Source organism: Herpailurus yagouaroundi, unplaced genomic scaffold, assembly GCF_014898765.1.
Source record: "Herpailurus yagouaroundi ecotype Mexico unplaced genomic scaffold, PumYag 186, whole genome shotgun sequence".
Classification (NCBI taxonomy): Eukaryota; Metazoa; Chordata; class Mammalia; order Carnivora; family Felidae; genus Herpailurus; species Herpailurus yagouaroundi.
In genome coordinates, this window is record NW_024412417.1 from 2,722,547 (window position 1) to 2,749,981 (window position 27,435).

Genomic DNA, 27,435 nt, shown 5'->3' on the forward strand with positions numbered 1-27,435 from the left:
TTTTTTTTTTTTTTAAAGGAGAGACAGTAGGGGCGCCTGGGTGGCGCAGTCGGTTAAGCGTCCGACTTCAGCCAGGTCACGATCTCGCGGTCCGTGGGTTCGAGCCCCGCGTCGGGCTCTGGGCTGATGGCTCAGAGCCTGGAGCCTGTTTCCGATTCTGTGTCTCCCTCTCTCTCTGCCCCTCCCCCGTTCATGCTGTGTCTCTCTCTGTCCCAAAAATAAATAAACGTTGAAAAAAAAATTAAAAAAAAAATAAAAAAATAAAGGAGAGACAGTAGCTTCAAATGTGAACACAAGGAAATAATAGTATACTAAATCTCTCAAGTAAGAGAACTTTTCTTTTAAAAAGTGATACTTGTTCAACACCAAAGTTTTGTTGATACTGTTTTCCTTTAAAGGTTTTGGATACAGATCATTGTAAAAGAAGCTTGTGTTTTCTGGATTCTTCTCAAAGAACTTTCTCTTCCTACAACTCTGTGAGGCAGAAAAGTCCCCAGAGATTTTTTTTCCCCCACAAATCATTAAGCCTGTAGTAATAAGGTCACACAGACTGTATCCCAGCTCTTCTGACACCCTTAGACAATGAACTCATTTAAAAAGTAATTGTAATCTGACAATTTTGAATTTCTTTTGCTTAAGAAAAATAGAAGTTTTGAGGATTGGGGCTCAGGGCCAAGAGAAGCCTGTTTTGGTGTGGTTTGTTTTCTTGGCACACGCAGGCTTGGGCTTAAATTCCTAGGAGAAGAGACTTTACATCTATGAAGTGGGTTGTTCCAGGGAACATCAGATTTTTGTTAGCAAATACTAGTTGTTACAATTAAAACCTAATTTGAGTAGTTTTGTTACCAAGAACAAAGAGAAAAGTTTCATTTGTTGAGTTCTATTTATGAAGTGTTACATTAAATTGTTCTGTTTAACTAGTAGGCCTAAGTACAAACAATTACTGAGAACTGGCTCTGTGCCTGGCCCTGGGTTGGAAAAATTTTTTAAAAAATGACCTTTGCTCTCATGCTGATTTCAGTTCTACCCTGGAAAACATTCACATATTCAGCTGTTTATCAGGAAATGCTCATTAAGTGCCTATTAAGTGTTAGGCATTCTTTAGAGGTAGTTGGTTGAAAAGCTATGTGTACATCATTAAGTTTCATGTATATTTTTCAAGCTAAGAGATAATCACAACTGGACATAGAAATCAGTTTTGTGGAACAAGATGAGTTTAAGAAAAATAAATTGAAATAGAATAGGAAATATCAGAATTCATCTCAGATAATAAGGTTAAGTTTACTTTGTGAAACTTTTTTTTTTTTAATTTTACCATTCTTCCTTTTGTAGATTAATTCTTAGATATCTAAGATGCACACTGCCAAGCCTCCTTTCTTTTTGTTGTGTTAAAAAAATTTTTTTTTAAAGTATATTTGTTAAGTTTAGACAGAGAAGAGCCAGGGGGGTAGGGGCGGAGAGAGAGAGAGAATCGCAAGCAGGCTCCACACCACCAGCAAGGAGCCCGATGAGGGGCTCGAACCCACGAACCGCGAAATCATGACCTCAGCCACAATCAAGAGTCAGATGATTGAGACTGAGCCACCCAGGTGTCCCCCTTTCCTTTTGTGTGTTTTTTTTTTTTCCAACATTTCTTTATTTTTGGGACAGAGAGAGACAGAGCATGAACGGGGGAGGGGCAGAGAGAGAGGGAGACACAGAATCGGAAACAGGCTCCAGGCTCTGAGCCATCAGCCCAGAGCCTGACGCGGGGCTCGAACTCACGGACCGCGAGATCGTGACCTGGCTGAAGTCGGACGCTTAACCGACTGTGCCACCCAGGCGCCCCTTTCCTTTTGTTTTTATCAAGAGCAATAACTTTAGGATCTTTAGGATCTAACTCTTGCTACTGCCTGAAAAAACTGTGGCACTCATTTCCTCACCTTTTTTAGGTCTTTGCTCAAATTCACCTCAGTGAGATCTCCACCCCTATTCTATGCCTTATTTTTTCCCATAGTATGTATTAGCTTATAATATACTATTTATATTATTTAATTTACTTGTCCTCCTCCCTCCAAAAAATAATCTCTCAAGGTAGAGTATTGTATCTGTTTTTGTTCACTGCTGTGTTACCATTTCCTAGAACAGTGCCTAGGGCATAGGAGATGCTCCATAAAAACTTGCTAAATATAAGTAAATGAGTTAAATCTATACCAGCTCATAACATCATGTTTATCTCTAATATATTTTTTTCATATAAGCAAATTCCCATATAAAAAACCTTTTGAAGAGCTGAGGTTCTATTTTTTGTCCCCAAAAAAGATTGCCAGGATGTGTGGGTGGCTAAGTTGGTTAAGCATCTGACTCTTGATTTTGGCTCAGGTCATGATATCACTGTCATAAGATGAAGCCCCATGTTGGGCTCTGTGCTGGGCTTGGAGACTGCATAAGATTTTCTCTCTCCCTCTCCCTCGGCCCCTTCCCTGCTTGTGCACTGGCGCTTTCTCTCTCTCTCTCTCTCTCTCTCTCTCAAGAAAGAAAAAGAAAGAAAGAAAAAAAAAAAGAGAGTGAGAAAGAGAGAAAGAAAGAAAGAAAGAAAGAAAGAAAGAAAGAAAGAGAAAGAAAGAAAGAAAAAGAAAGAAGTCAGGTAGTCATGTTAGTTTTGGCGAATGTGATGGGTGGGGATCAGTGAGATTACTCAATGAGAGGTTAGCCAGAGTGAAGATCCCAGCTGAAAATACCAAATTGCCGGCTCATTTATCTCCTTGATTTCATCTCCCTTTATTGTGTGGTATTGGTGAAGCATCTGTTAGGTCCACATCTAACTGCCAACAGGTAAGAACTGTAATAAAAATGGGAAGCACACCCTGGACCACACAGCAGCTACTTTTTCAAGGACTCATGTTCATTGCTATGAGATGTATCGTTACTTAAAAATGTAATTTCTGTCTTGCTACTGGCAACAACTACATAATTCAGCCTAGCCACTGCAGCTAGGAGTCCAGCTAACTTTCTTTTATATTTGCTCAGCCTTACCTTCAAGTTGCTGTGGCAACGAGATCTGTGTTCTGCAGTTGCTTAGAAGAGCCTCTGTGCAGTGCTCTGCTTTCAGTTAAGGAGAAGGAGAGGTACTCAAGCAATCCACACACGCACAGAGCTCGAGAGTAGCATGGCCTGTGGCAAGCCATGGGTATGGGTAGAGTTTGGGTTCTTCAATTCTTTTATGGTTTGTAGGGTTGGTTTTGGATTAGTGGGTGGGACAATTCTTCATTCTGCAGGACTATCTGTTTGTACAGGAGCATCACGTAGAGCATCCTGCCCAGCCTCCTCTTGTATTTCCAGATGTTTCCGGCTAAGAGCCATGTCCACTGTGCTTAAGTGGCAGTGGTCTGGACATTGAAAATAATGCAGGCAAGGCACAGATACGTGCCTTCTAGCAACTGGACAAAATAGACTGGGAAGTAGTTACTGGAGGTTTAACTGTCTGCACAGACTATTGAGTTGTGTTGGGAATGCAGAATTATGCATTTTTCAAAGTCATCCTTTGAAAAATAAGATTGTCAGGTCTTTACCAAGCTGACATCTTAATGTGACAGTCAAGGCCCAGTCTGCAGAGCTCTTTTCCTGTGAATTTGGGTCAGGATCAATTTGTTTTTAAAAAAATATTCGTGTTGACCTAAATCAGCAGTACCTCATGTACTTAGAAAATCCAAAAAAAAAAAAAAAAAATTAGGGTGATGTTTCATTGTCTTTATAACTCACACTTCAGTGTGGAATATACAGGACGCTTTATTAAAATTTTTTTTTCATGTTTATTTATTTTGAGAGAGGGAGAGAGCATGAGCAAGGGATGGGGCAGACAGAGAGGGAGAGAGAGAGTCCCAAGCAGGCTCCGTGCTGTCAGCGCAGAGCCCGATGCAGGAACTGTGAGATCATGACCTGAGACGAAATCGAGAGTTGGACACTTAACTATTTACACTTTATTTTTTTATTTTTAAAAAAAAATTTTTTTTTCCAACATTTATTTATTTTTGGGACAGAGAGAGACAGAGCATGAACGGGGGAGGGGCAGAGAGAAAGGGAGGCACAGAATCGGAAACAGGCTCCAGGCTCTGAGCCATCAGCCCAGAGCCCGACGCGGGGCTCGAACTCACAGACCGCGAGATCGTGACCTGGCTGAAGTCGGACGCTTAACCGACTGCGCCACCCAGGCGCCCCAAACACTTTACTATTTACACTTTAAATAGCACTGATCATATGCCAGTGTTCTTCTTGCTGACACTTTGTTTTCCTCTATACCCTTTTTATATTGTGTCCTTGCATATATGATCTGATATTGTGTTAACTATTTCTAATCAAAAATTAATTTATGAACATACCAAACACTCAACAGTACAAAAGGATGCAATGACCGTACAAACAGTCCCTCTCCAAGAGATTAATGCTATAAATAGTTTCTTGTGGATCCTTCCAACAATTTTTGTTTATGTATCAACATATATATGGAGATATTTTCATTAAAAGAAACCACACAAATGAGAGCATTTTATATATATTTCCCTACCTTGGATTTTTCCCTTAACACATGGTGCCTCACGTTGTTGGTACTCAATAAATTTGTTGAGCGATTGAATAACAACATATTGTTATTAGAATAGAATATATTCTATTAAAAGATACACAGTATTGTGTTATATGGATGTGCCCTAATTAATTGAGCATCCCTTTGGAAATGCAAATAGATTGTTTTTTGGTCTTTTTTGATTGCAAACAGTGCTTTAGTAAATATGTTTGTTTGGTTCATCTGAGTGCCCTGTATTTCTGAGTCCCTAAGAGTGAATTTTGAGATATGCTTGTCAATTTGTGCAAAAAGCCACCTGGTGTTTTGATAGGAATCGCATTGAATCTGTAGATCAATTTGGGGAGTACTGCCATCTTAACAAAATTAAGTTTTTCAATCCATGAACACAGGATGTCTTATTTATTTAGGTCCTCTTTAATTTCTTAATGGTGTATAAAGTTTTTAATTTATAAATCTTGTACTTTTATTAAATTTATTAGTAAGTGTTTATTCTTTTTGATGTGATTGTAAATAGAGTTGTTAAGTTCATTTTGATCTTAGTGCCTTTCTTTGAACATAGCTTCTTCCTCCCACCCGAAAGAGTGAGTTTATCTGTTGGATTAATTCCTAAATGTTGAGTTGCTGGGTCAAAGGATATGTGTAGTTTAGTCAACATTTTGATATGTGTTGCCAAATTGGCCTCCAAAGAAGTTGGCCCAATTCATTTCAACAGATTGTAAGAATGACTTTAATCAGATATTTTTTAGTATTCCCAATCTTTTGTGAGAAAAAAGATACCTTCTTTGTCTAATTACATCACTTGGTTGAAGGTATGGTTGTATATATTTTTTGCATGTGGGCTATCTTTTAAGGTCTTTGCCCAGTTTTTCTATTTGCAAATGATCTGTTCATACTCATACATCAATAGATTTGGATTAATACTTAACATGGCATAATTCAGAGTCTTTGGAAGTGACTTTCAACTTCATGAAACACGCGGCAGAGACCTGGGTTGTATCCATAGCTGCATAAGATTCTACTTGTCTTCTCTCATGTACTTTGGATGGCATCGGACCCTGGCTGATCAGCATTACAGAAAATAAAACAGGCATTTACTGAATGCCCAACTGGTGTTAGAAATCCTATTATAAAGGGGAGGCTGGCTGGCTCAGTTGGTTAAATGTCTGACTCTTGGTTTCAGCTCCGGACATGATCTCATGGTTCCTGAGATGGAGCCCTGCATCAAGTAGGGCTCTGCCCCAACAGAGCAGAGCCTGCTTGGGATTGTCTTTGCCCCTCTCCCCTCACTCTGTCCCTCTCTCTCCTTCTCTCTCTCCCTCTCCCTTTCTCTCTCTCTCTCTGTCTCTCTCTCTCTCGCTGCCCCTCTCCTGCTGATGCCCTCCCTTTCTTTCTCTCTCTCTCTCTCTCTCTCTCTCAAATAAACTTAAAAAAAATTATTCCTTAAAAAAACAAGACACCCTATTATAGTTATGAATGGAGACTGTTCTGTCTTCCTGGGTGCTCACAGTCTGGTGCGGAAGGCTAAGAAAGACTAAGATCCTGATGGAGGGAGGGATTCATTTGGCCCATTTTTAACAGACACACATGTTTAAAAGTGTCAACAGTTTTTGACACTTTGGCTTGGTTTTGAAGGCTGATTGAGAAAGAAAGTGGCTAGTTTAGGCAAGTGAGAAATCAGCAAAGACCGAGCAAAGACCAGAAGGTGAAAGTTCTTGGCGAGTTTCAGGAAAGCTGAGGGGTTGGTGAGCATAGAATAAACCTGTAAGTGGTGAAACTGATAAGTAGGGCTAGGAAGGTAGGTTGAGGCTGTATTGTCCAGCTTGAATGCCAGTAAAGAGTTTAATTTTTGTGTTTTCAACTCTAGAGGACATCTGTACTTTTGAGGCATGCGATTTTAATGTGGGAGCCCTGTCAATTAGTAATGGTGACAATGATAGTGAGATAACTAAGCTAAGAGCTATTTAAATATGACCTTTAGCCCACAACTTCTGTGTGAGTGTCTGTTATTATAGGATTTTTACAGATTTGGAACTGGATTTTCTTAATAATATACCTCGATCATTAAACAATTACTTTTACAGAAAATTGTTTTAGATGAAACTTCAGAAACTTTTCTGTGGTACAAAAAAAGAACAAGAAAAAAGAAAAAAAAACATTTTCCCCTTTTCTATTTTGTATTAGTTTCTTGGGTTTTATCTAGATTAGGAGTCATGCACTCAAATGCCTCAAGTTCTGAGAGGCTCTATAAATGACAGTGATTGCCCACTGAAAAGAGTATACTTTGCCCGTGTGAGTGAGGATTGGGCAGAGCTTAGGTCTTGTCTCAAGTGGGCATTAACTCGGCCTTATTGGAAGCTGAACCTCAGTGTCAGTAGAGCTTCTGATTTTTATCTGAATTCACTCAGTATCTAAATATTGGCTCAAAAGTTTTAAGACATTGGGGGTGCCTGGGTGGCTCAGTTGGTTAAGTGTCCAACTTCAGCTCAGGTCATGATCTCAACGGTTCATGAGTTCGAACCCCATGTATGCTGACAGCTCAGAGCCTGGAGCCCGCTTTGCTTTGGATTCTGTCTCCCTCTCTCTGCCCCTCCCCCACTCACACTCTGTCTCTCTCTCTCTCTCTCTCTTAAAAAATAAATGAACTTAAAAATTATTTTTAAAACATTGGGCAGGCCTAATAAAACATCTGGCCTAGGATCACCAATCTGCCTTTATTGTAGGTGTTTATTCTAGACATTTGAGACTAGCCAAAATACTTAGGTAATTTAAGAATAAATCTCATTGCTATACAGTCCTCATCCTCCGGGGAGAAGACAGTCAAGACTCTTAAAGAATTGCCATTCTGGGCACCTGGGTGGCGCAGTCGGTTAAGCGTCCAACTTCAGCCAGGTCACGATCTCACGGTCAGTGAGTTCGAGCCCCGCGTCAGGCTCTGGGCTGATGGCTCAGAGCCTGGAGCCTGTTTCCGATTGTGTCTCCCTCTCTCTCTGCCCCTCCCCTGTTCATGCTCTGTGTCTCTCTGTCTCAAAAATAAATAAACGTTGAAAAAAAAATTAAAAAAAAAATAAAAAAAGAATTGCCATTCTGAGGATTCACAATCCTTTTCATGAGTTTAGATGGTATTGTTTAGTACCACATGAAGGAGATAGATATTGTTTATATGATGTGGGGGAGTCGTGCATATGGAGGCAGATGATAACTGATTTTCTTTTTCTGGGAGATTGTAGAACTTCTAATTCTAAAAGTGAATTTGTTTGCCAAAATGGAAGATGAGAGAGGGTTGTAAGAATTTTAGGTTTTAAAGATATCCAGAGAACTCAATCTTGATATGCAAGGTATTATTTCTATTTTCAAAAGACAACTGATTTCTAGAAAAAGCACAGAGCAAGATTTGAAAACTTAAAAGTCTATTTTGAATCTACTTTTTATGACTCAAAAAAAGAAATGGCAAGGGCACCTGGGTGGTTCAGTTGGTTAAGCATCCGACTTCGGCTCAGGTCATGATGGCACAGTTTATGAGTTTGAGCCTGGCATCGAGCTCTTTGTGGATAGCTCAGAGCCTGGAGCCTGCTTCAGATTCTGTTTCCTTTTCTCTCTGCCCCTCCCCCCCTCACACTCTGTCTCTCAAAAATAAATAGTAAAACAATTAAAAAAAACAAAAAGAAATAGTCAAAATGCTATTTCAGGTTGCTCAGAATTCTTTGTAGAAATAGGAGACCGAATACAACAAGATTCTATGAGGTCTGTTCACCTCAATGGGTCTTAATGTTGAAATGAACAAGTTGTTTGTAGACAAATAGGTGGCTTGAATTTAACATTCAACAGCATATATGCTATGAATTATTAGAAGGTAATGTGAATTAAAATAGCATATCAATTTCTTCACTTTTGGTGTGGTGGGAAAGATCAGTGTTGATTAGATCAAATAAAATACAACAGGTAAGCCTGTGCTAAGTAGTAACCTAATATGTTATAGACACTTACTAGGAACTGTTAATCAAACTGATTATTTTTACCTGTACATTCTTCTACCATTTGGGAGGTTGAGACAATGTTTTAGGATAAGTAAAGAAAGTTTATATGCAAATATTTTGCATAATTTATCTTTTGTAAAGCACCACATCACATTCCCTGTACAAAGCAACACTAAATAAATAAAAATTCATTTTAGAGTCTTTGGAAAATTGGAACACAGTTTTTTCATCATTAGTGAGTAATGACAGACTCCCTAAGCTACTTGTGCAAATTTCCTGTTCTATCATCTTAATGTAATATTCTCGGAGGCGGTGGCAGCCTTAGGTAAAACTGCTATTTATGTAGAGAAAGATTATTGTAGGTTGCTTGGATTATTCTGCTTTGGCAGAGGATACAAAAAGAAAATGCTTTGTCAACCTGAAGCCAAAGGATGTACAATGACCAGCCTGGAGCATAATCAGATTTACAAATTTATCCTCACCAATTATTTTGTACATGCTTTCAGATTTTGTCTTTCAGTAACATGTTTTTCCTGATGGTAAAAGCAAGTCATACATACTGAAAAGATAAAAATGCTAAAACCCAACAAAAGGCAAAAACAATCATCCATAATCTCATCACCTAGAGATAGTAATTGTGTAAGGAATATATGGGTGGACTCTGAAGTCAGACACATCTTGGATTTGAATCAAGTCTTTTCTACTTATTATTTGTCTTTAAAAGTTAGTTACTGGGGCGCCTGGGTGGCTCAGTCGGTTGAGCATCCGACTTCGGCTCAGGTCATGATCTCGCGGTCCGTGAGTTCGAGCCCCGCGTCAGGGTCTGTGCTGACAGCTTGGAGCCTGGAGCCTGCTTCGGATTCTTTGTCTCCCTCTCTTTCTGTCCCTCCCCTGCTCATGCTCTGTCTCTCTCTGTCTCAAAAATAAATAAGACATTAAAAAAAATTAAAAAAAATTTTGTTACTTGATCTTCCTGTGTTTCACATTTTTCATCTATAAATTGAGGATAGCAATAGAATTTACCTTATAGGATTGTTGTGAGATAATTCATTTAAAGTCTTTAGTAGAACTTGGCACATAATTAATGGTGAATCTACTACTTACTGTTATTTCATTAGTCTTTTTCCCAAGCATATATTTTTATTTACAGTTAACATATTGTATATTTCTTTTTTCACGTAACATCATATCATAAGCATTTTCTTGTGTAATTTCCAGTTGATAAACAGCCTTATCCTAAATCATTGACCACATTTCCAATTATTTCCTTAGGAGAAATTTCTTTTTTTTTTTTTTTTAATTTTTTTTTCAACATTTATTTATTTTTGGGACAGAGAGAGACAGAGCATGAACGGGGGAGGGGCAGAGAGAGAGGGAGACACAGAATTGGAAACAGGCTCCAGGCTCTGAGCCATCAGCCCAGAGCCCGACGCGGGGCTCGAACTCACGGAGCGCGAGATCGTGACCTGGCTGAAGTTGGACGCTTAACCGACTGCGCCACCCAGGCGCCCCTCCTTAGGAGAAATTTCTAGATACCCGAGACCAACTGATAGCAGCTCACTTAGCTTATAGGAATATTCTAGCAGGAAATGATACATTTTGGAGTTGTAGTCTTGCAACCATGACCTGATGGAGAACATCACATGCCTTTTTGGTGTGATCATTAAGCTCTGTAGGAGTTCAGTGAGTAGAGAGAGGAAATATACAAGGTAATGATGAGGGAGGGCTTTGGAGCCTATCAGACCACATTTGAATCTTGGTTCTGGGACTTGGGCAATATATTTAAAATATATTTAACATAACTGTCCCCCCCCTCCACAGCACAGTGAGGTTAAAATAATACCTGTTTCATGGGCTGGTGAAGATATCGAGTCTTGACACATGATAAGCACTTAATGAAATTAGCTCCTTATTGTTATTATGTTCAACACTTAAAGTTTGTTTTTATAATTAAAGGTGAGAAAATGGCAGTGATTTTTACAAGTAATGTGAGAATGTAAGTTGTAAGGCATAAGATAGGGCAATGCAAATGTTTTCAGTGTAAAATGTTTTAATTTTTTCCCTGTTTTAAATATAACAAATAATTATCTGTTCTAAATTTATTATCCAGAAGACAACATGGGATGAGATATTTGATTTAATAAACTTATAAGGACTTGTAGTAATTTTCTTCAGTGATTCAAAGATGGAATGTGATTTTTATCCAAGTTATACTTCTTGAAAGATGAATGTGCTTTATGTCAGTTCGTTTTATATAAATTTAAGCAAAACCCCTGTAAATAATAATGCTAGCATTTATAGAACATTTAGTATATGCTAAACAATGTTCTAGGTATTTTACTTATGTTAATTCATGTAATGCTTACAATGTCTCAAGAGTAAGGTTCTTTTATTGTCTTCATTTATGGAAGAAACTGAGGCACAAAGAGGTTAAATCACTTGCTGAAGTTTATACAACTAAAGAGAAAATATGTCCTATGTGGTCTTTGTCCAAAGCCCATGCTTTTACCCATTCCACTGTGTTACTTAACATTCCAGTGGGGGAAAAAAGTAATAATTGGTTAAATACGATACCGGTACGTTTACAGTGAGTTTGTTAATCCAAGAGTTTGATTAATAGTGAATTCAAGAGTAAGTTTTTTGAAATTCATCTATTTTGTGGAAATGCACGTGTGAAAATTTCAATTAATCTTTTTTCCCTTTCAGTTTTTCAGTTATGGAACAAAAATATTGTATCAAAACCTTGAAGCGTTTCAGTCTAAATTCTTCCCGCCCCTTCGAAAACCGATGCTACCACCTAATAGTTTTCAAGGAAAAGTGGCGTTTATTACCGGGGGAGGTACTGGCCTTGGTAAAGGAATGACAGCTCTTCTGTCCAGCCTAGGTGCTCAGTGTGTGATAGCCAGCCGGTAAGTCACGCTCACCAGTTGCCTGGCAAGAGTCTAGTATAAAACATTTCTGTGCCACAGTATTGAAAACACTATATGCCAGAGTTTTTTGATTTTCATCATCATTTTCTGTGAATATCCTTTAGATTATTTATTTAAGTAAATCTCCTTGGAAAAATCAGTTATACTTGTAATGATAGAAATGCAGATGGGATCCTGATTTGCATTGGTTCAGTTTAGGATTTTTCGACTTTACAATGGTGTGAAAGTAATACACATTCAGTAGAAACAGTACTTGAAGTTTTGAATTTGGAACCTTTCCCAGGCTAATAATATGTGACGAGATACTCTGATGATGCTGGCAGTGAATTGTAGCTCTCAGTCAGCCACTCAGTCATGAGGGTAAATAACCGATACACTTCCGACCATCTTGTGCCCAGATAAACCTTCTGTTTTTCACTTTCAGTACAGTATTCAGTAAGTTTCTGTGAGATATTCAACACTTTATGATAAAACAGGCTTTGCATCAGGTGATTTTGCCTAACTATAGGCTAATGTGTTTAAGGTAGGTTAGGTTAAGCTATGGTGTGCAGTAGGTTAGGTGTATTAAATGCATTTTCAACTTACAGTGTTTTGAATTTATGGTGGGTTTATTGGGTGTAACCACATCATTAACTTGAGGAAGATCAGTAATGATTGATAATGGATAAGTTAAAAACTACTGTATTGAGGCTGCTTTTTTTTTTTTCAATTTTTAGATAGGCTGAATAATAATCTGAATGACAAGTCACAATGTAATTTACAAAGGGCCAAAGGAATCTCTTTCAGATGTTTCCTTTCATGCAAATTGGCCAGAACATTTTTTTATATTGTAACATTTTTGCAAGTATTAAAATCTTATTTTCTTTGTAACACTACATAATTTATGCTTATGGTTTATTTTTCATGTTTCTTTCGAGAGTATGAAACTAAATGCATATAATGCTTTTATATCCATAAATTTGGTCTAAAATCTACTAACATAAATTTTATACATAACAGATTTCATATAGTATAATATAAGCTTACATTATATCATAAATGTATTTTCTTTCTAAAGCAGGCTTGGGCAAGGGAACAGAAATTATTGTAATTAAGAAAATTTATTTACTTTTTTTTTCATGTTTTAAGTTTTTATTTAAATTTTAGTTAACATAGTATAATATTGGTTTCAAGAGTAGAATTTAGTGATTCATCACTTACATATAACACCAATGCTCATCACGAGGGCCCTTCTTAATATCCATCACCCAGCTAGCCCATCCCCCTGCCCACCTCCCCTCCAACAACCCTTTATTGGTTCTCTATTATTGTTAAGAGTCTTTTATTTGCCTCCCTCTTTTTTTTTCCCCCATTCTCTGTGTTTATCTGTTTGGGTTTTTAAATTTCACACATGAGTGATATCACGTGGTATTTGTCTTTCTCTGATTCACTTATTTCACTTAGCATAATTTTCTCTAGCTCTATCCACATTGTTGCAGATGGCAAGATTTCATTCTTTTTGATGCCTGGGTAATATTCCATTGTCCATTTTGTGTGTGTGTACACACACACCCACACACACACACATATACACACACACACACCGCACTTCCTTATCCATTCATTAGTCGGTGGACATTTGACATTTGGGCTCTTTCCATAATTTGGCTATTGTTGATAATGCTGCTATAAATGTTAGGGTGCATGTACCCCTTTGAATCAGCATTTTTGTATTAAGGAAATAATTTTAAACTATGAGTAGATATAAAGCAACTAGTTTAAAAGTAAATAATTCAATAATTGAGTATCAAGTATACAAAAATTATACTAAATTAACTTGTGGAAAGTAAATTCATTCAAACTGATTTGTTTATAGATACAGCTTTTGTATTTTGTCAAAAATGCATGTGTTTAAGCTATAGATTCTCTTTGTTTTTAATTTATGGAATTCAGTTTATGGAATTAAAAAGAAAAATATAATATGAAGTCATTTCAGAATTCATGCAAAGTACCATATTTTTATTTCTAGAAAGATTGATGTTTTGAAAGATACGGCAGAACAAATTTCTTCTCAGACTGGAAATAAGGTACATTAAAAAGAGTTATTTAATTCGGATTTACCAATAAAACATGCGTAAGTAACTTTTTCGTGCTTTTGGTTTAAGAAGTCTGGAAATTGTTGGATTTCTTTTTCTCTGTGTTATTTTTCAGGTTCATGCAGTTCAGTGTGATGTGAGGGATCCTGAAATGGTGCAAAACACTGTGTCAGAACTGATCAAAGTTGCGGGACATCCCAACGTAAGTTCAGTGCTGATGAGGCCAGAACAGGATGTTGATAACACCCACAAGAGTACTAAGGATGCTCTTAGGAAATAAAATATGTACGTGAGCAAGTGCTGTGTTGAGAAGCTATTTTGTTTCTTCAGCAGGGAACAGTTTAGGTGAACTGCTATACCATTTCCTTTCAGAAATACTTAAAAAATGCAAGAATAAACTTGATTTCACTTTATTTAATAAGATTATGAAATAAGAGCAATTATCCAACAACACAATATCTAGTTTAAATGATTCATGCTCTTTGCTTTTCCTAATAACTTTTGATTATCTCCATCAGTAGAGGAGAATAATACAAGTAAAGAAATCAATAAACTACTCCAGGTTTTTCCTTTTAAGACCCGAGTTGTGTATGAGTATTTGGTTGTTGTTTGGTTCACATATGGGAAAGAAGCAATTTCCTCCAGTGGTCTCAGAGAGCGCTCTTCTGAGTTAAAGATATTTTCAGACAGACCAGTAATATTGAGTCTGCTAATAGAGCTAGGTAGAATCTTTACTGATAGTGAAGAAACATGTTATCAAGCAAGAATTTCATTGGGTAAAGTAAGCCAAAATGTCACCAGAAATTAAAAGGCATTTTGAGATTCCTTGAAATACAGTGTAGATAAGTGGTAGACATGCTTAATCTGTATTTGTTTTCTTAATGATAGATTCTACCCTAATTTTGAGACAGGGAATAGGATTCTGAAATGTGGTAAATAACACAGGGGATTTTTACAGGCTCAAAAAAAGTAAAACTGAACCAAATCTTGTGGTTTTATTTCATAGCAGACTATCAATTTTACCTTAATGGTATTTGGATTAGTATGTTTTAGAAGTAAAAACTCTGGAGGGAAAATGTTCTTCCTTATCTAAAAATTTCTATAACTTGCCTTATTGCTTTATTAGATTGTGATAAACAATGCAGCAGGGAATTTTATTTCTCCCACTGAAAGACTCTCTCCTAATGCTTGGAAGACCATAACTGACATAGTTCTAAATGGTACTGCCTATGTGACTCTAGAAATTGGAAAGCAACTAATTAAAGCACAGAAAGGTATGTTTATTAATTCTTCATATATTGATTGAGTCCCTACTGCACACAGGTTCTGTGATAAGTCCTGGGATATTTACAGAAGTCAATAAGACATTGTTGGTATCTGTGCAACTCATAGGCTAATGGAGCAGAAAGATACCTAAATAATTACTGGATATGAGCTGTCATAAATATACATTTCATGTATGTTGGAAACCCAGAGATAGGAATGACTAACTCTCCCTAGGATGATTATCAGGTTGAGGAACAAGACACAATTTGAGCTGAATTTTCCAAGATCCTGATGTGGAGAAGTTGGGGTGAAAGGAGGGTGGCAAGTAAATGAAAATGTCCCAGGAAAGAGACCTGATAAACAGACATTTAGGGATTGATGAGAAATTTGATGTGGTTAGAGATAAGGAGGCAGAATGGTGGGAAATGAGTGGGGATGTGGATTGGGTGTAATTGGGAAAGTTCTCAATATCAAAATAGAAAATTTGATGTTGGGGTACCTGAGGGCTCAGTCAGTTAAGTGTCTGACTCTTGGTTTTGGCTCGGGTCATGATCTCATGGTTTTGTGAGTTCGAGGCCCACATTGGGCTCTGCTCTGGCAGCGAGGAGCCTGCTTGGGATCCTCTTGTCTCCCTCTCTCTCTGCCCTTCTCCCACTTGAACTGTCTCTGTCTCTCTCAAAATAAATAAATAAACTTAAAAAAAAAGAATAAAAAAAGAAAATTTGATGTTACTTGTGAAGGAAATGGGAGTTGTTTTCTTAGGGATTTCTCTTGAAGGTGTCTCCTTCAAGTCATGTCTTGGACTTGATTGGAAAGGATACTGACAACAATGTGGGGGGTGGAAAAAATTAGGGAGACCATTCCGAAGGGTTTGTCTTTTCTTTTGGTATGTGGCCACATGACATGAGGGATAAATTAGGAGACATTTAGCAGATAAAATCAATAGGCCTTACTGATTACATGAGAGAATTTGTGCTGGGTGAGTAGTTTGGATGATGATGACATCGCTGTGATTGAGAACACTGGGGAAAATAGATCTGCAAGGAAGTTACTAGAACATTTCTGTTTAGTACTATGAACAAACTCTATTCACGAAATATAAGTAGTAAATATATGTGTAATTTATGTATGTGTGTAATGTGTGTACATACTTATATGCCTAGAATCAGAGTATATTTGTTCATTTAATGGACACTTACTGATGATTTTTGTGTAACAGGTCCTGTACTATATGCACAAATGACAGAGGTGGATGAGACTCTGTCCCTGAACAAGGTGGGGGGAGGGTGCGGTGGGACTTGAAAGGGGTATTTCTTAGGGTAGAGAGCATTCTGAACAAGGAAAAGGGGGAAGAGTCCTTGAGGCTTGTGGAGAGAAGGGAAGGCATGGAGTTGGCCAGGTTCCTTCTGGTTCGGAAGCCTTTGCCTCATTAGATTCCATTTCTTCTGTACAGTGTGGATAAATCTCAAGCCAGCTTGAGAAAAAACGGAGAGGTGCTGGCTGTTTTTGTATGTGTACAACTGCCATCTTTTGTCCCTGAGCTCATTGAAATAGAAACTTCAGGTCACTTACTCCAGTTCCATTTGGAGCTTCCAAGTTTTTTTTTTTTTTTTTTGATCTTTTTCTTTCTCTGTCCTAGGATCCTTGACCTGTGTGCCTTTTGTCTCTCCTGTCTCCTATTTTTTTCTCCTTATCTCTTACTCATTTCTCTATTTCTTTCTCTGTCTCTGTCAGCTCTTCATTCTTGGTTCCCTATTTCGTTCTTCATCTCGGTCTCTCTCACCTTTGTGTTTCTCTGCTCCATTGTCTCTTTTATTCCTTCCGCTGCCCATCTCTGTGACTCTTGATTTTTGTCTGACTCCCCCTTCTTTTCTCATTATTGTCGTTCATTTTAACAGACTATGATCTATTTTTACTCATCACATTGGATTAAAATTCTATGGGCTTCATTAAAAATATATGAGCTAAGACTTTTAAAGATGGAAGCCAGTTTTTATTCTTCCAAGACTCCTGTCAGTTATTGATGCCATAACCTGACAGAGTTTGAAGGACTTGTACCACTGGGCTGTGGAGTACAGTGCACAGGGCCTATTCTGGTATTGGAGCGACAGTCAAAGAACTTAGGTGCTGATGATCTCTGAAGTGTGTCAAAGTGGAAGTCAGTTCAGAAGGCAGGCAGTCTTTGGTAATTTGTGGTCAGAAGTACGTTAGGTGGTCTGGAATCTAGGAAATTAGTTAAGGTTCTATATCCAGGGAACTCAGACTAGAGAAGGGAAGGCAACTGGAAGGCAGACATTGGCTGGCAGGGATTGGTGATGACATATGCCCTCGGAGAGGGGATAACAGATGACTGAGGATCACCAGAGAGGTGAACTTAGCAGAGGCAGAGAAGCTAGAACTAGGACATTATTAAAGTATGTTTCTAAGTAGCATTGAAGCAAAGTTAATAATTATGAACAAATAAAAGATTTAGGAAACTCCTGGGGTGTCCAGGTGGCTCAGTTGGTTGAGCATCTGACTTCAGCTCAGGTCCTATCTCACGGTTCGTGAGTTCGAGCCCCGTGTTGGGCTCAGTGCTGACAGCTCAGAGCCTGGAGCCTGCTTCAGATTGTGTCTCCCTCTCTCTCTTTCCCTCCCCCACTTGTGCTCTGTCTCTGTCTCTCTCTCTCTCAAAAATAAATAATAAACATTAAAAAAAAAGATTTAGGAAACTCCTAAAGACGTTAGCCCAATGTACTCTTATAACCACAAAGGTTGGTAAATACATAGCTGATCCTTATTGGGAAGAATATTGAAAATATTATGCTGAGATCCATTAATCTCTAAGGTATCACATATCAATGTAAAAATTAGTGAACAGTGTGGAAAAGGATACCTAATTTTATTAAAGAATTGAGAGAACTTGCAATGAAGAGAGACTAAAAAAGACACTAATAGAGGGTTTTATTTAAATGTAGTTGAGGAGACTACCTTTTGGGATGAGCACTGGGTGTTGTGTGGAAACCAATTTGACAATAAATTTCAAACTAAAAAAACTAAATAAACGTAGTCACAAAGGACTTGGATAGGATAAATACTGAATTTTTACATGAAACCCTAGATCACTAGAAACAAGAGATACCTCCTGAAACTCAAAAGAGGTGATTTAAGGACGTGTAAAAAGTATTTTATTGAGGTAACACTAATAATACTTTATACCACTGTGGTACTATTTAATTTACAATGTACTTTTATATATCAGTGTGGAAATAGAATGAAATCAAGACTATTATAAGCTTATTAAAAAAGAATAAATAAATGCAAAACATAACTCAAATGTATTAATTTTAGCTTGTTAAAATTGAGGTAAAATTTGTATATAGTGAGATCCACAGATTTTTTGTGTTCAAATTGAACTTTTAATAAGCTTATGCACTTAGGTAACCATCGCGCCAGGCAAGACATCTAACATTTTTACTGCTCCCAAGGATTCCTTCTTCCATCTTCCACTTACTCCTCACTATCTTAGTTTTTAATACATTTTTATTTGGTTGTTTGTCTTTTCATTATTGATTTATAGAAATTCTTTGTTTAATCTGGACTGAGGACTTTGTCAGATATAGTATGTCTTTAGAATATTTTCTCCCAATCTGTCGCTTGTCTTTTCATTTCCTTATCAGTGTCTTTTGACGAGTTGAGGAAACTAAATTTTGGTAAGTCCACTGAACGGTTTTGCAAATAGGCTCTAGGAGGTTGCTTTCCCAACAGCAATTTATATGCATTTGTGCCACATTCTGGCCCACACTGGGTTGGTTATATTACATTTTAGCCGTCCTCTGTAGTTGTCCCTCATTTGTGGTGTAACTTACATTTCGTGACTAATGAAGTTGTGTATCTTTTCCTGTGGTCTTTGCATATATTCTTTGATGAAGTGTCTGTTCTAATCTTTTGTCCGTTTATTTATTAGGTGTTTGTCTTAGTACTGATTGAAAAGTTATTTTACATATTTTGAGTATAAATCTTTTATTAGATACATGCTCCGCAAATATTTTTTTCTCAGTCTGTGATCTGTCTTGTTCTTAACAATGTCTTCTGAAGATAAAAGGTTTTTAATTTTGATGTTGTTCAGTTTAATGAAACTTTTCTTTTATGACTCATGCTTTTTGAGTTGTATCTAAGAGATCTTTCCTTCACCCAGGGTCACAATTAATTTCTCCATTGTTTTCTTCTGGAACTTTTATAATTTTCACTGTTACAATTAGGTCATGATCCATTTTGAGTTAATGTTTGCATGTGGTATGAGATAACAGTCAGGATTAATTTTTTGCATATATCTGTCCATCCTTTCCTCATTGAAATACTTTGGTACTTTGGTGGAAAATCAGTTGATATAAATGTAGGTCAATTTCTGACCTCTCTATTCTGTTCAGTTGATACATCCATCATTATTTGATTACTTAGCTTTATAATGTATACATATATATATAGATTAGCTTTATATTAATTTGACATCAGGTATTGTGAGTCCTCCAACTTTATTCTTTTTTCAAAATTGCTTTCACTATTGTATGTCCTTAGCATTTTCATATAAATTTTAGAATTCAATAATTTTTACGAAAGAGTCTCCTGAAATTTTGACCAGGAGTCAAAATTTACAGATTTATACATTATAGATTATAGATTTATAGATTATATTGAGGAGAAGTGATATTTTGACAATATCGTCTTTCAGTCAGTCTGCATGCAGTATCTTTCTATTTGTTTAGGTCTTTAATCTCTGTCAGCACTGTTTTGCTCTTTTCAGTGTGTAGGTCTTATTTCTGCCAAAGAATTTTATATTTTTGGTGTTATGTTAAAGGATATTGTTTTCTAAATTTTATCTTATAATTGTTTGCTTCTAGTATTTAAAAATATGGTGGACTTGTTTTTGTACATCGACCTTTTTTCTGTGAGCTTGCTAAAATTAATTAATAGTTCTTACAGCTTTTTTGGTAGATTCCTTAGGATTTTCTGTATTCTTGATAATCTTAAAAAAATTTTTTAATGTTTATTTATTTTGAGAGAGAGAGAGAGAGAGAGAGAGAGAGTGGGGGAGGGGCAGAGAGAGAGAAGGAGACACAGAATCTGAATCAGACTCCAGTCTCTGAGCTGTCAGCACAGAGCCCAATGTGGGGCTCGCACCCACAAACTGTGAGATCATGACCTGAGCTAAAGTCAGATGCTTAACTGACTGAGCCACCCAGGCGCCCCTATTGATAATTGTTTGTGAAAAAAGTCAATCTTTATACCTTCCTTTCTAATCTGTATTTAGTTTCCTTGCCTTATTTTACCAGCTGGGACCTCCAGTACGATGTTGAATAGCAGTGGTGAAAGTAAATGTTTTATCTTGATATCAGGAGGAAACCACTCAGTCATCATTAATTATGAGTTTACCTGTAGGTTTCCCTAAGTGTTCCTTATCAGTTGAGGAAATTTGCTTCTGTATCTAGTTTGCTGATTTTTTTTTTTAAATCATGAATAGGCATTTGTCAAATCTTCTATGTTTATTGACATGCCCAGCTTTAAAAACCTGTTAGTATGGTGAATTCCATTGATTAATTTCTTAATTTTTTTTAAATTTACATTGAAGTTAGTTATCATATAGTGCAACAATGATTTCAGGAGTAGATTCCTTAATGCCCCTTACCCATTTAGCCCATCCCCCCTCCCACAACCCTTCCAGCAACCCTCTGTTTGTTCTCCATATTTAAGAGTCTCATGTTTTGTCCCCCTCCCTGTTTTTATATTATTTTTGCTTTGCTTCCCTTATGTTCATCTGTTTTGTCTCTTAAAGTCCTCATATGAGTGAAGTCATATGATATTTGTCTTTCTCTGACTAATTTCACTTAGCATAATACCCTCCGGTTCCATCCGCGTAGTTGCAATTGGCAAGATGTCATTCTTTTTGATTGCTGAGTAATACTCCATTGTATGTATGTATGTGTATGTATGTATATGTATATATATACATATACACACACCACGTCTTCTTCATCCATTCATCCATCGATGGACATTTGTGCTCTTTCCATACTTTGGCTATTGTCGATAGTGCTGCTATAAACATTGGGGTGCATGTGCCCCTTTGAAACAGCACACCTGTATCCCTTGGATAAATACCTAGTAGTGCAATTGCTGGGTCATCAGGTAGTTCTATTTTTAACTTTTTGAGGAACCTCCATACTGTTTTCCAGAGTGGCTGCACCAGTTTGCATTCCCACCAGCAGTGCAAAAGAGACCCTCTTTCTCTACATCCTCACCAACATCTGCTGTTGACTGAGTTGTTAATGTTAGCCATTCTGACAGCTGTGAGGTGGTATCTCATTGTGGTTTTGATTTATATTTCCCTGATGGTGAGTGATGTTGAGCATTTTTTCATGTGTCAGTTGGCCATCTGGATGTCTTACCTGGAGAAGTGCCTATTCATGTCTTTTGTCCATTTCTTCACTGGATTATTTGTTTTTTAGGTGTTAAGTTGGTAAGTTCTTTATAGATTTTGGATACTAACCCTTTATCAGATATGTGGTTTGCAAATATCTTCTCCCATTCCATCGGTTACCTTTTAGTTTTGCTGATTGTTTCCTTCACTGTGCAGAAAGAAGCTTTTTATTTTGATGATGTCCCAATAGTTCATTTTTACTTTTGTTTCCCTTGCCTCCAGAGACGTATTGAGTAAGAAGTTGCTGTGGCCAAGGTCAAAGAGGTTTTTGCTTGCTTTCTCAAGGATTTTGATGGCTTCCTGTCTTACGTTTAGGTCTTTCATCCATTTTGAGTTTATTTTTGTGTATAGTGTAAGAAAGTGGTCCAGGTTCATATCTCTGCATGTCGTTGTCCATTTTTCCCAGCACCACTTGCTGAAGAGACTGTCTTTATTCCATTGGATATTCTTTCCTGCTTTGTCAAAGATTAGTTGGCCATAGGTTTGTGGGTCCATTTCTGGGTTCTCTATTCCGTCCCATTGATCTGAGTGTCTGTTCTTGTGCCAGTACCATGCTGTCGTGATGATTACAGCTTTGTAATACAGCTTGAAGTCTATAATTTTTGAATTTTTAAACCAACATTGCATTCTGAATCTAAATCCTGCTTGGTTATGATATATTATCCTATTTGTATATTGGTAGATTTGTTTCACTAAAATTTTCTTAAGGCTCACTTTTTCAGCTTCCAGCTATTACTTTTTTTTTTTTTTAATTTTTTTTCAACGTTTTTATTTATTTTTGGGACAGAGAGAGACAGAGCATGAACGGGGGAGGGGCAGAGGGAGAGGGAGACACAGAATCGGAAACAGGCTCCAGGCTCCGAGCCATCAGCCCAGAGCCTGACGCGGGGCTCGAACTCACGGTCCGCGAGATCGTGACCTGGCTGAAGCCGGACGCTTAACCGACTGCGCCACCCAGGCGCCCCTTCCAGCTATTACTTTTAACTGAGGTTCTTAGAGCTGTAACAGTGCTTTTTCAGTTTAGGGATCAGCCAATTATTTGAGGGCAATTTGTATGCAAATGTTGCTTCCTCTTTTCACCTGCTCTGGCAGTCCTCACCTCTGTTTTTTGTGAACAGATGATGTGTTGGCTATAGCCCTGCTTTTTGAAATTGATTATCATGTTTAAGCTATGTCCAAAACATGTCTCCTTCATGTACCACTGTCAAAAACATAGTACATGAGTGTTCAAAACAGCCTGATAAATATCATTTTTGGCTGCTTATCAGAATTTTAAATTACTTGTTTGGGCACCTTGGCGGCTCTGTCAGCTGAGCGTCCGATTTCAACTCAGGTCATGATCTCAGGTTCGTGAGTTCGAGCCCATGTTGGGAACCTGGAGCCTGGAGCCTGCTTCAGGTTCTGTGTTTCCCTCTCTCTCTCTGTGCCCCTCCCCCTCCTGTGTGTGTGCTCTCTTTCTCTCTCTCAAAAATAAATATTTAACGTTAAAAACATTAAAAAATTAATTGACATTGAAGTTAAAATATTGGCCACATACCCATTATTGTCTTTTAAAAATGTGTTTGTCTGGAGGCACCTGAGTGGCTCAGTCAGTTAAGTGTCCAACTTTGGCTCGGGTCATGATCTCACAGCTCATGAGTTCAAGCCCCTTGTTGGGCTCTGTGCTGACAGCTTAGAGCCTGGAGCTTTGGGATTCTGTATTTCCCTCGCTCTCTGCCCCTCCCCTACTCTCACTCTGTCTCTGTCTCTCTTTCTCTCTCAAAAGTAAATAAATTAAAAAAAAATTATTTAAAAAATATTTGTTTGGATTTTATTCAAATAAAACATTTTTTCTTAAATCCTATTATAGGTTAGCCTACCCAGATATTGTACTTGATTTTGGACTAACTTTGGTAATTGAGTCACATGGATTACTTTATACCAAGAAGCTAGAATTCCTTCCACATAGGACCATTTGAGAATTCTGTAGTCATCACTGCCACTTATATAATTACTAAATAAAGGTAGAATACCCAACAGGTGTTAGAATATGGAACAAGCAAAAAGCAAAATATTATTTGTAAGGAAATGTTTTAACTTTAGCCGTATTTTCTTCCTCTCTCCCTTCCCTCTTCCTCCTTCCTTCTTGCCTTTCATCTTTCCTTTTTTTTAAACACCAAACAGGGGCGCCTGGGTGGCTCAGTCGGTTAAGCGTCCGACTTCAGCTCAGGTCACGATCTCGCGGTCCGTGAGTTCGACCCCCGCGTCGGGCTCTGGGCTGATGGCTCAGAGCCTGGAGCCTGCTTCCGATTCTGTGTCTCCCTCTCTCTCTGCCCCTCCTCCGTTCATACTCTGTCTCTCTCTGTCTCAAAAATAAAAATAATCATAAAAAAAAACCCAAACATTTATTGTTTATTCTGTATCAGATTTTGTTCTAAATGCTAAACATTTATTAGCTCATTTAATACTTGCAGTGACTGTAAAGTGTGTACTATTTTATTCCCTTATAGTTACACGTGGCTCAGAATTAGTCTTTTTTATATATGAGGTAGATGCTTTAAATTCTCAATTCTCCATTCCTGTCGCCACGAGTTCCTAACTTACCACTAAGCACGAAAGGTGATGCTTTGTATATGAAACATTTCTGAGAGCCACAAAAACAAGAGGAATTGAGGGCGTATTTAACAGCTCTTTTGGTTATGTCTGTCAGCTTTACTACTGGAATAAAACAAGATGACCAGTCATTTGGCAAAATCACTGGTATGGAAGCAAGTGCACCTTGTTGCACAAGCAAGGAAGAGTAGACCAGGAGTAGAGTGTGGCCTTCTTATTTTTCAGTAGTATGAGTGCAAGTTAAATGCTGTCTAGATTTTAAAGAATATTCGGACCATATGGACACATTTCTGTGTATTGTGTCCAGTCCTTCCTTAGAATACTGGGTGCATTTAAAGAATGTTTAAAAGTACGTTTCTACTCATCATTCAGAATTTATTAGGACAGCATCAGTATCATTTTCAAAAATCACTTTTTGCCAGAGTTATCTCACTTAGTTTGATGGCACATTTCAAATTCATTTGTTTAAAATTTTTTTTAAAAAATTTATTTATTTTTGAGAGAGAGAGACAGAGAGAGAGGGAGACACAATCCGAAGCAGGCTCCAGGCTCCGAGCTGTCAGCACAGAGACCGACATGGGGCTCGCACTCGTGAACCGGGAGATCATGACCTGAGCTGAAGTTGGGTGCTTAACCGAATGAGCCATCCAGGCGCCCCTCAAATTCATTTGTTAAAATTTCTTGTAGCAACCATGTACCTTACTTGGGTGTATTATGAAGATAATATAAAGGTAAAGTGATTTGGAAATTTTGAAGGGAATCTTTTTTTCTTTTAAACTATGTAATTGGAAGTTTCTTAGGCAGTTTTAGTAGTGGTTAAGGGTGTAGGCTCTAGAATCACACTGCCTGTTCCCATCCTGCTTACATCGCTTGATAGTACTGTGAATTTGGGCAAGTTACTTTTCTGTGCCTCAGTCTTTTCTTCTGTAAATTGGGGATAATATAGAATCTTCTTCCTAGGATTGCTGCGATGGTTAAATGAACTAGTGCGTGTAAAGTGTTAAGAACAGTGCCTGGCCCAGGCTAGTGCTCAGTTAAGTGTTAGCTATTAAAGAAAACGTTATGTTCCACCAAGATAAGTGTATGTTTACTACTTCAGTTACAAGGGTGCCATGAAATGCCTGAAGTTGAGACCAGGACCCATAATTAAAGTAGACTAGAAAAACCAGAGTCCTGATACTACTTATTGTAATTAAACTTTCAAGTTTCAATCTATGTGAATAATGTGTTTATATTAAATGTTCAACTGAGATAATTCTTTACTTAGTAGATAATATTTTTTAGAAGAGTTATTCTGTTTTTTTAAGTTATATAATCCTCCTTTGAATAACTTTTAGAGCAATGATGATTTTTAGATTTAAATTTAATCTGAGCTTCTATTGAAAAATGGCTAAGAGCTGAGGTCTTCTGTGCCCTAATCAAAAAGGCAGAGCAGTGCAGTATTTTCTCTTTTTGCCATGATTGTCAGTAAAATTAATTGCTGGCAATAATGGAAGAGGAAAGCCACAAACAATAGCTCAATTGTGTGTTTAGGAAGTATAAGGAGTTCAGTGTTAGGTATGTGTAACATATAATGCCTGGAGAGGCAAGAAATGAGGGTAAGGGGTTTGGAGTTTACCCTCTGGAGATTAGTAAAGTTTAATTGAAGGATCTTAGAAGAGATACGTTCTGACTGGAGATTGAAGCATGATTTATGATTGAGGGGAGAGCCCAGTGAAGAGAAGTGTTAAAGGAGAAAGAAACAAGAACCAATGAAAGGATGGTCTAGTCCCTGGAGCTGTGAATTAGAAACACAGGTGTAGGGTCTTACTCTGGATAATGAAAGAGCTGATGAGCAGTGTTGAGAGCCAGGTGAAATTGCGGATGTATCTTTCCAGTGGCATTCACTCACAGTTGTAACAGTGTAACAGTCCCTTCTGAGAGTGGAGAAGGCAGTTCTGGTATTGAGGAGTTGAGGATTGAGGTCTTCAGACAACATGGTAGCTAGGCATTAAGTGATTAATTCAGTAATTGTCTACGTGGCAAATAGGCAAGTTAGACCGGGAGTGAATTATAAGCCCAAGGAATATGAGAGGAAAAGCACCCGGAATTTATAATGAGGTCTTAAGGAACACATATAGTATGAGGGTGTGAGAGTGCTGGAAGGGCAGGATCCAGAGAGTGAGGGAGGCACTGTAGCAATATTTTGGCATGTGATGGCAGAGCTCAGGTTGTGGCAGGGTAGCAGGGAAGCTTGTTGGGGATGAGGAGATCGTAGAGCTGTGAGATTTCTAATCTTGTCCTCCTGGTGTTTGAAATCTACCGAGTTGATGACAGAGGTTGAGTTTGAGATGTGGCTACAGATCCTTGTATAGGTTTAAGGCCAGGAGTCAAATTTCAGTGAAATTGGCAGAGTAGCTAGGAAGTCAGTTGAAGTTACAGTTAGTAATTAAAAAGCTGGATATTATCAGTTTCAAAATGGTGCACTTTTTTTTTGCATGAGGGTAAAAGATTGATAGGTAGAAACGATTAATGAGCAATCTTTAGAATGTTTCTTTATTTTTGAGACAGAGAGAGAGAGAGAGAGAGAGAGAGAGAGCAGGGGCAGAGAGAGAGGGAGACACAGAATCAAAGCCCGCTCCAGGCTCTGAGCTGTCAGCACAGAGCCCGAGGCGGGGCTTGAACTCACGGACCTCGAGATCATGACCTGAGCCGAAGTCAGATGCTTAACAAACTGAGCCACCCAGGTGCCTCTAACAATCTTTATTTTGACCTTTTAGCACTATTTTTCATTCTTTAAAGTCCTGCTGTATTTTTCCACTGTGCAGCATTAACCCTATTGGAATAGTATAGTTTCCAAATTTTACCTCCTTTTTACACTCATAGAATTAAAAGAAGCACTGTCGTCTCATTGCAGGCAGTGGGTGACCCAGATCTTCTAGGTTGAGAAAATAAAACCTAAAAGGAGAAAGAAGAGGACAATATCTTTTATATAAAATGGCTTAATTCCTCTTCTCCCACACCTTAATAAACATTTGTTTAATGTGAATCAGAACTTATAGCACTTTCTTTTTTTTAATTAAAATATTTTTTTAATGTTTATTTATTTTGAGAGAGCGAGCGAGAGTGGGGGAGGGACAGAGAGAGAGGGAGACAGAGGATCTGAGGTGGTCTCTGTGCTGACAGCAGAGAGCCTGATGCAGGTCTTGGACCATGAGCTCATGACCTGAATCGAAGTTGGACGCTTGACCAACTGAACCACCCAGGCACCCTTGGAGCACTTTCTACTGGAGCATTTGCTTTGTATAAGCAAAAGTAGCTTTTCTGATTTTGCTGTAAGAGTGATGCGGTTCGCCTCTGTTGTCAGTGTAGTGTGATTGTGTACATGAATGTTCGACATCCTTCCTTTTGCACAGAGTGATTTTGGAAGGAAAATAATTTTCACAGCACTAAAAGAGGCTGAGTTTGATATACAAAAGGAGTTACCATAATGACTATCTTCTCACGTCCTCAAAATGGTACTCCTGCCCCCTTCTCCACCCCTGTATTGTCCAGGATGTGCTGAGTTTTGTTGCTACTTTGGAAAATGCAGAGGGGAAGA

At 37.9% G+C, this 27,435-nt stretch overlaps 1 protein-coding gene across 1 annotated transcript in view; it reads left to right on the forward strand.

The window, feature by feature from the left end:
* Positions 1–27,435, forward strand: part of DECR1 (2,4-dienoyl-CoA reductase 1) — a 40,262-nt gene that overhangs the window by 1,767 nt on the left and 11,060 nt on the right. Inside the window, exons 2-5 of the mRNA XM_040493938.1 lie at positions 11,242–11,444; positions 13,474–13,531; positions 13,656–13,742; positions 14,667–14,814. Coding sequence (XP_040349872.1) covers positions 11,242–11,444; positions 13,474–13,531; positions 13,656–13,742; positions 14,667–14,814 — 496 coding nt within the window. The remainder of the gene's footprint in view (positions 1–11,241; positions 11,445–13,473; positions 13,532–13,655; positions 13,743–14,666; positions 14,815–27,435) is intronic.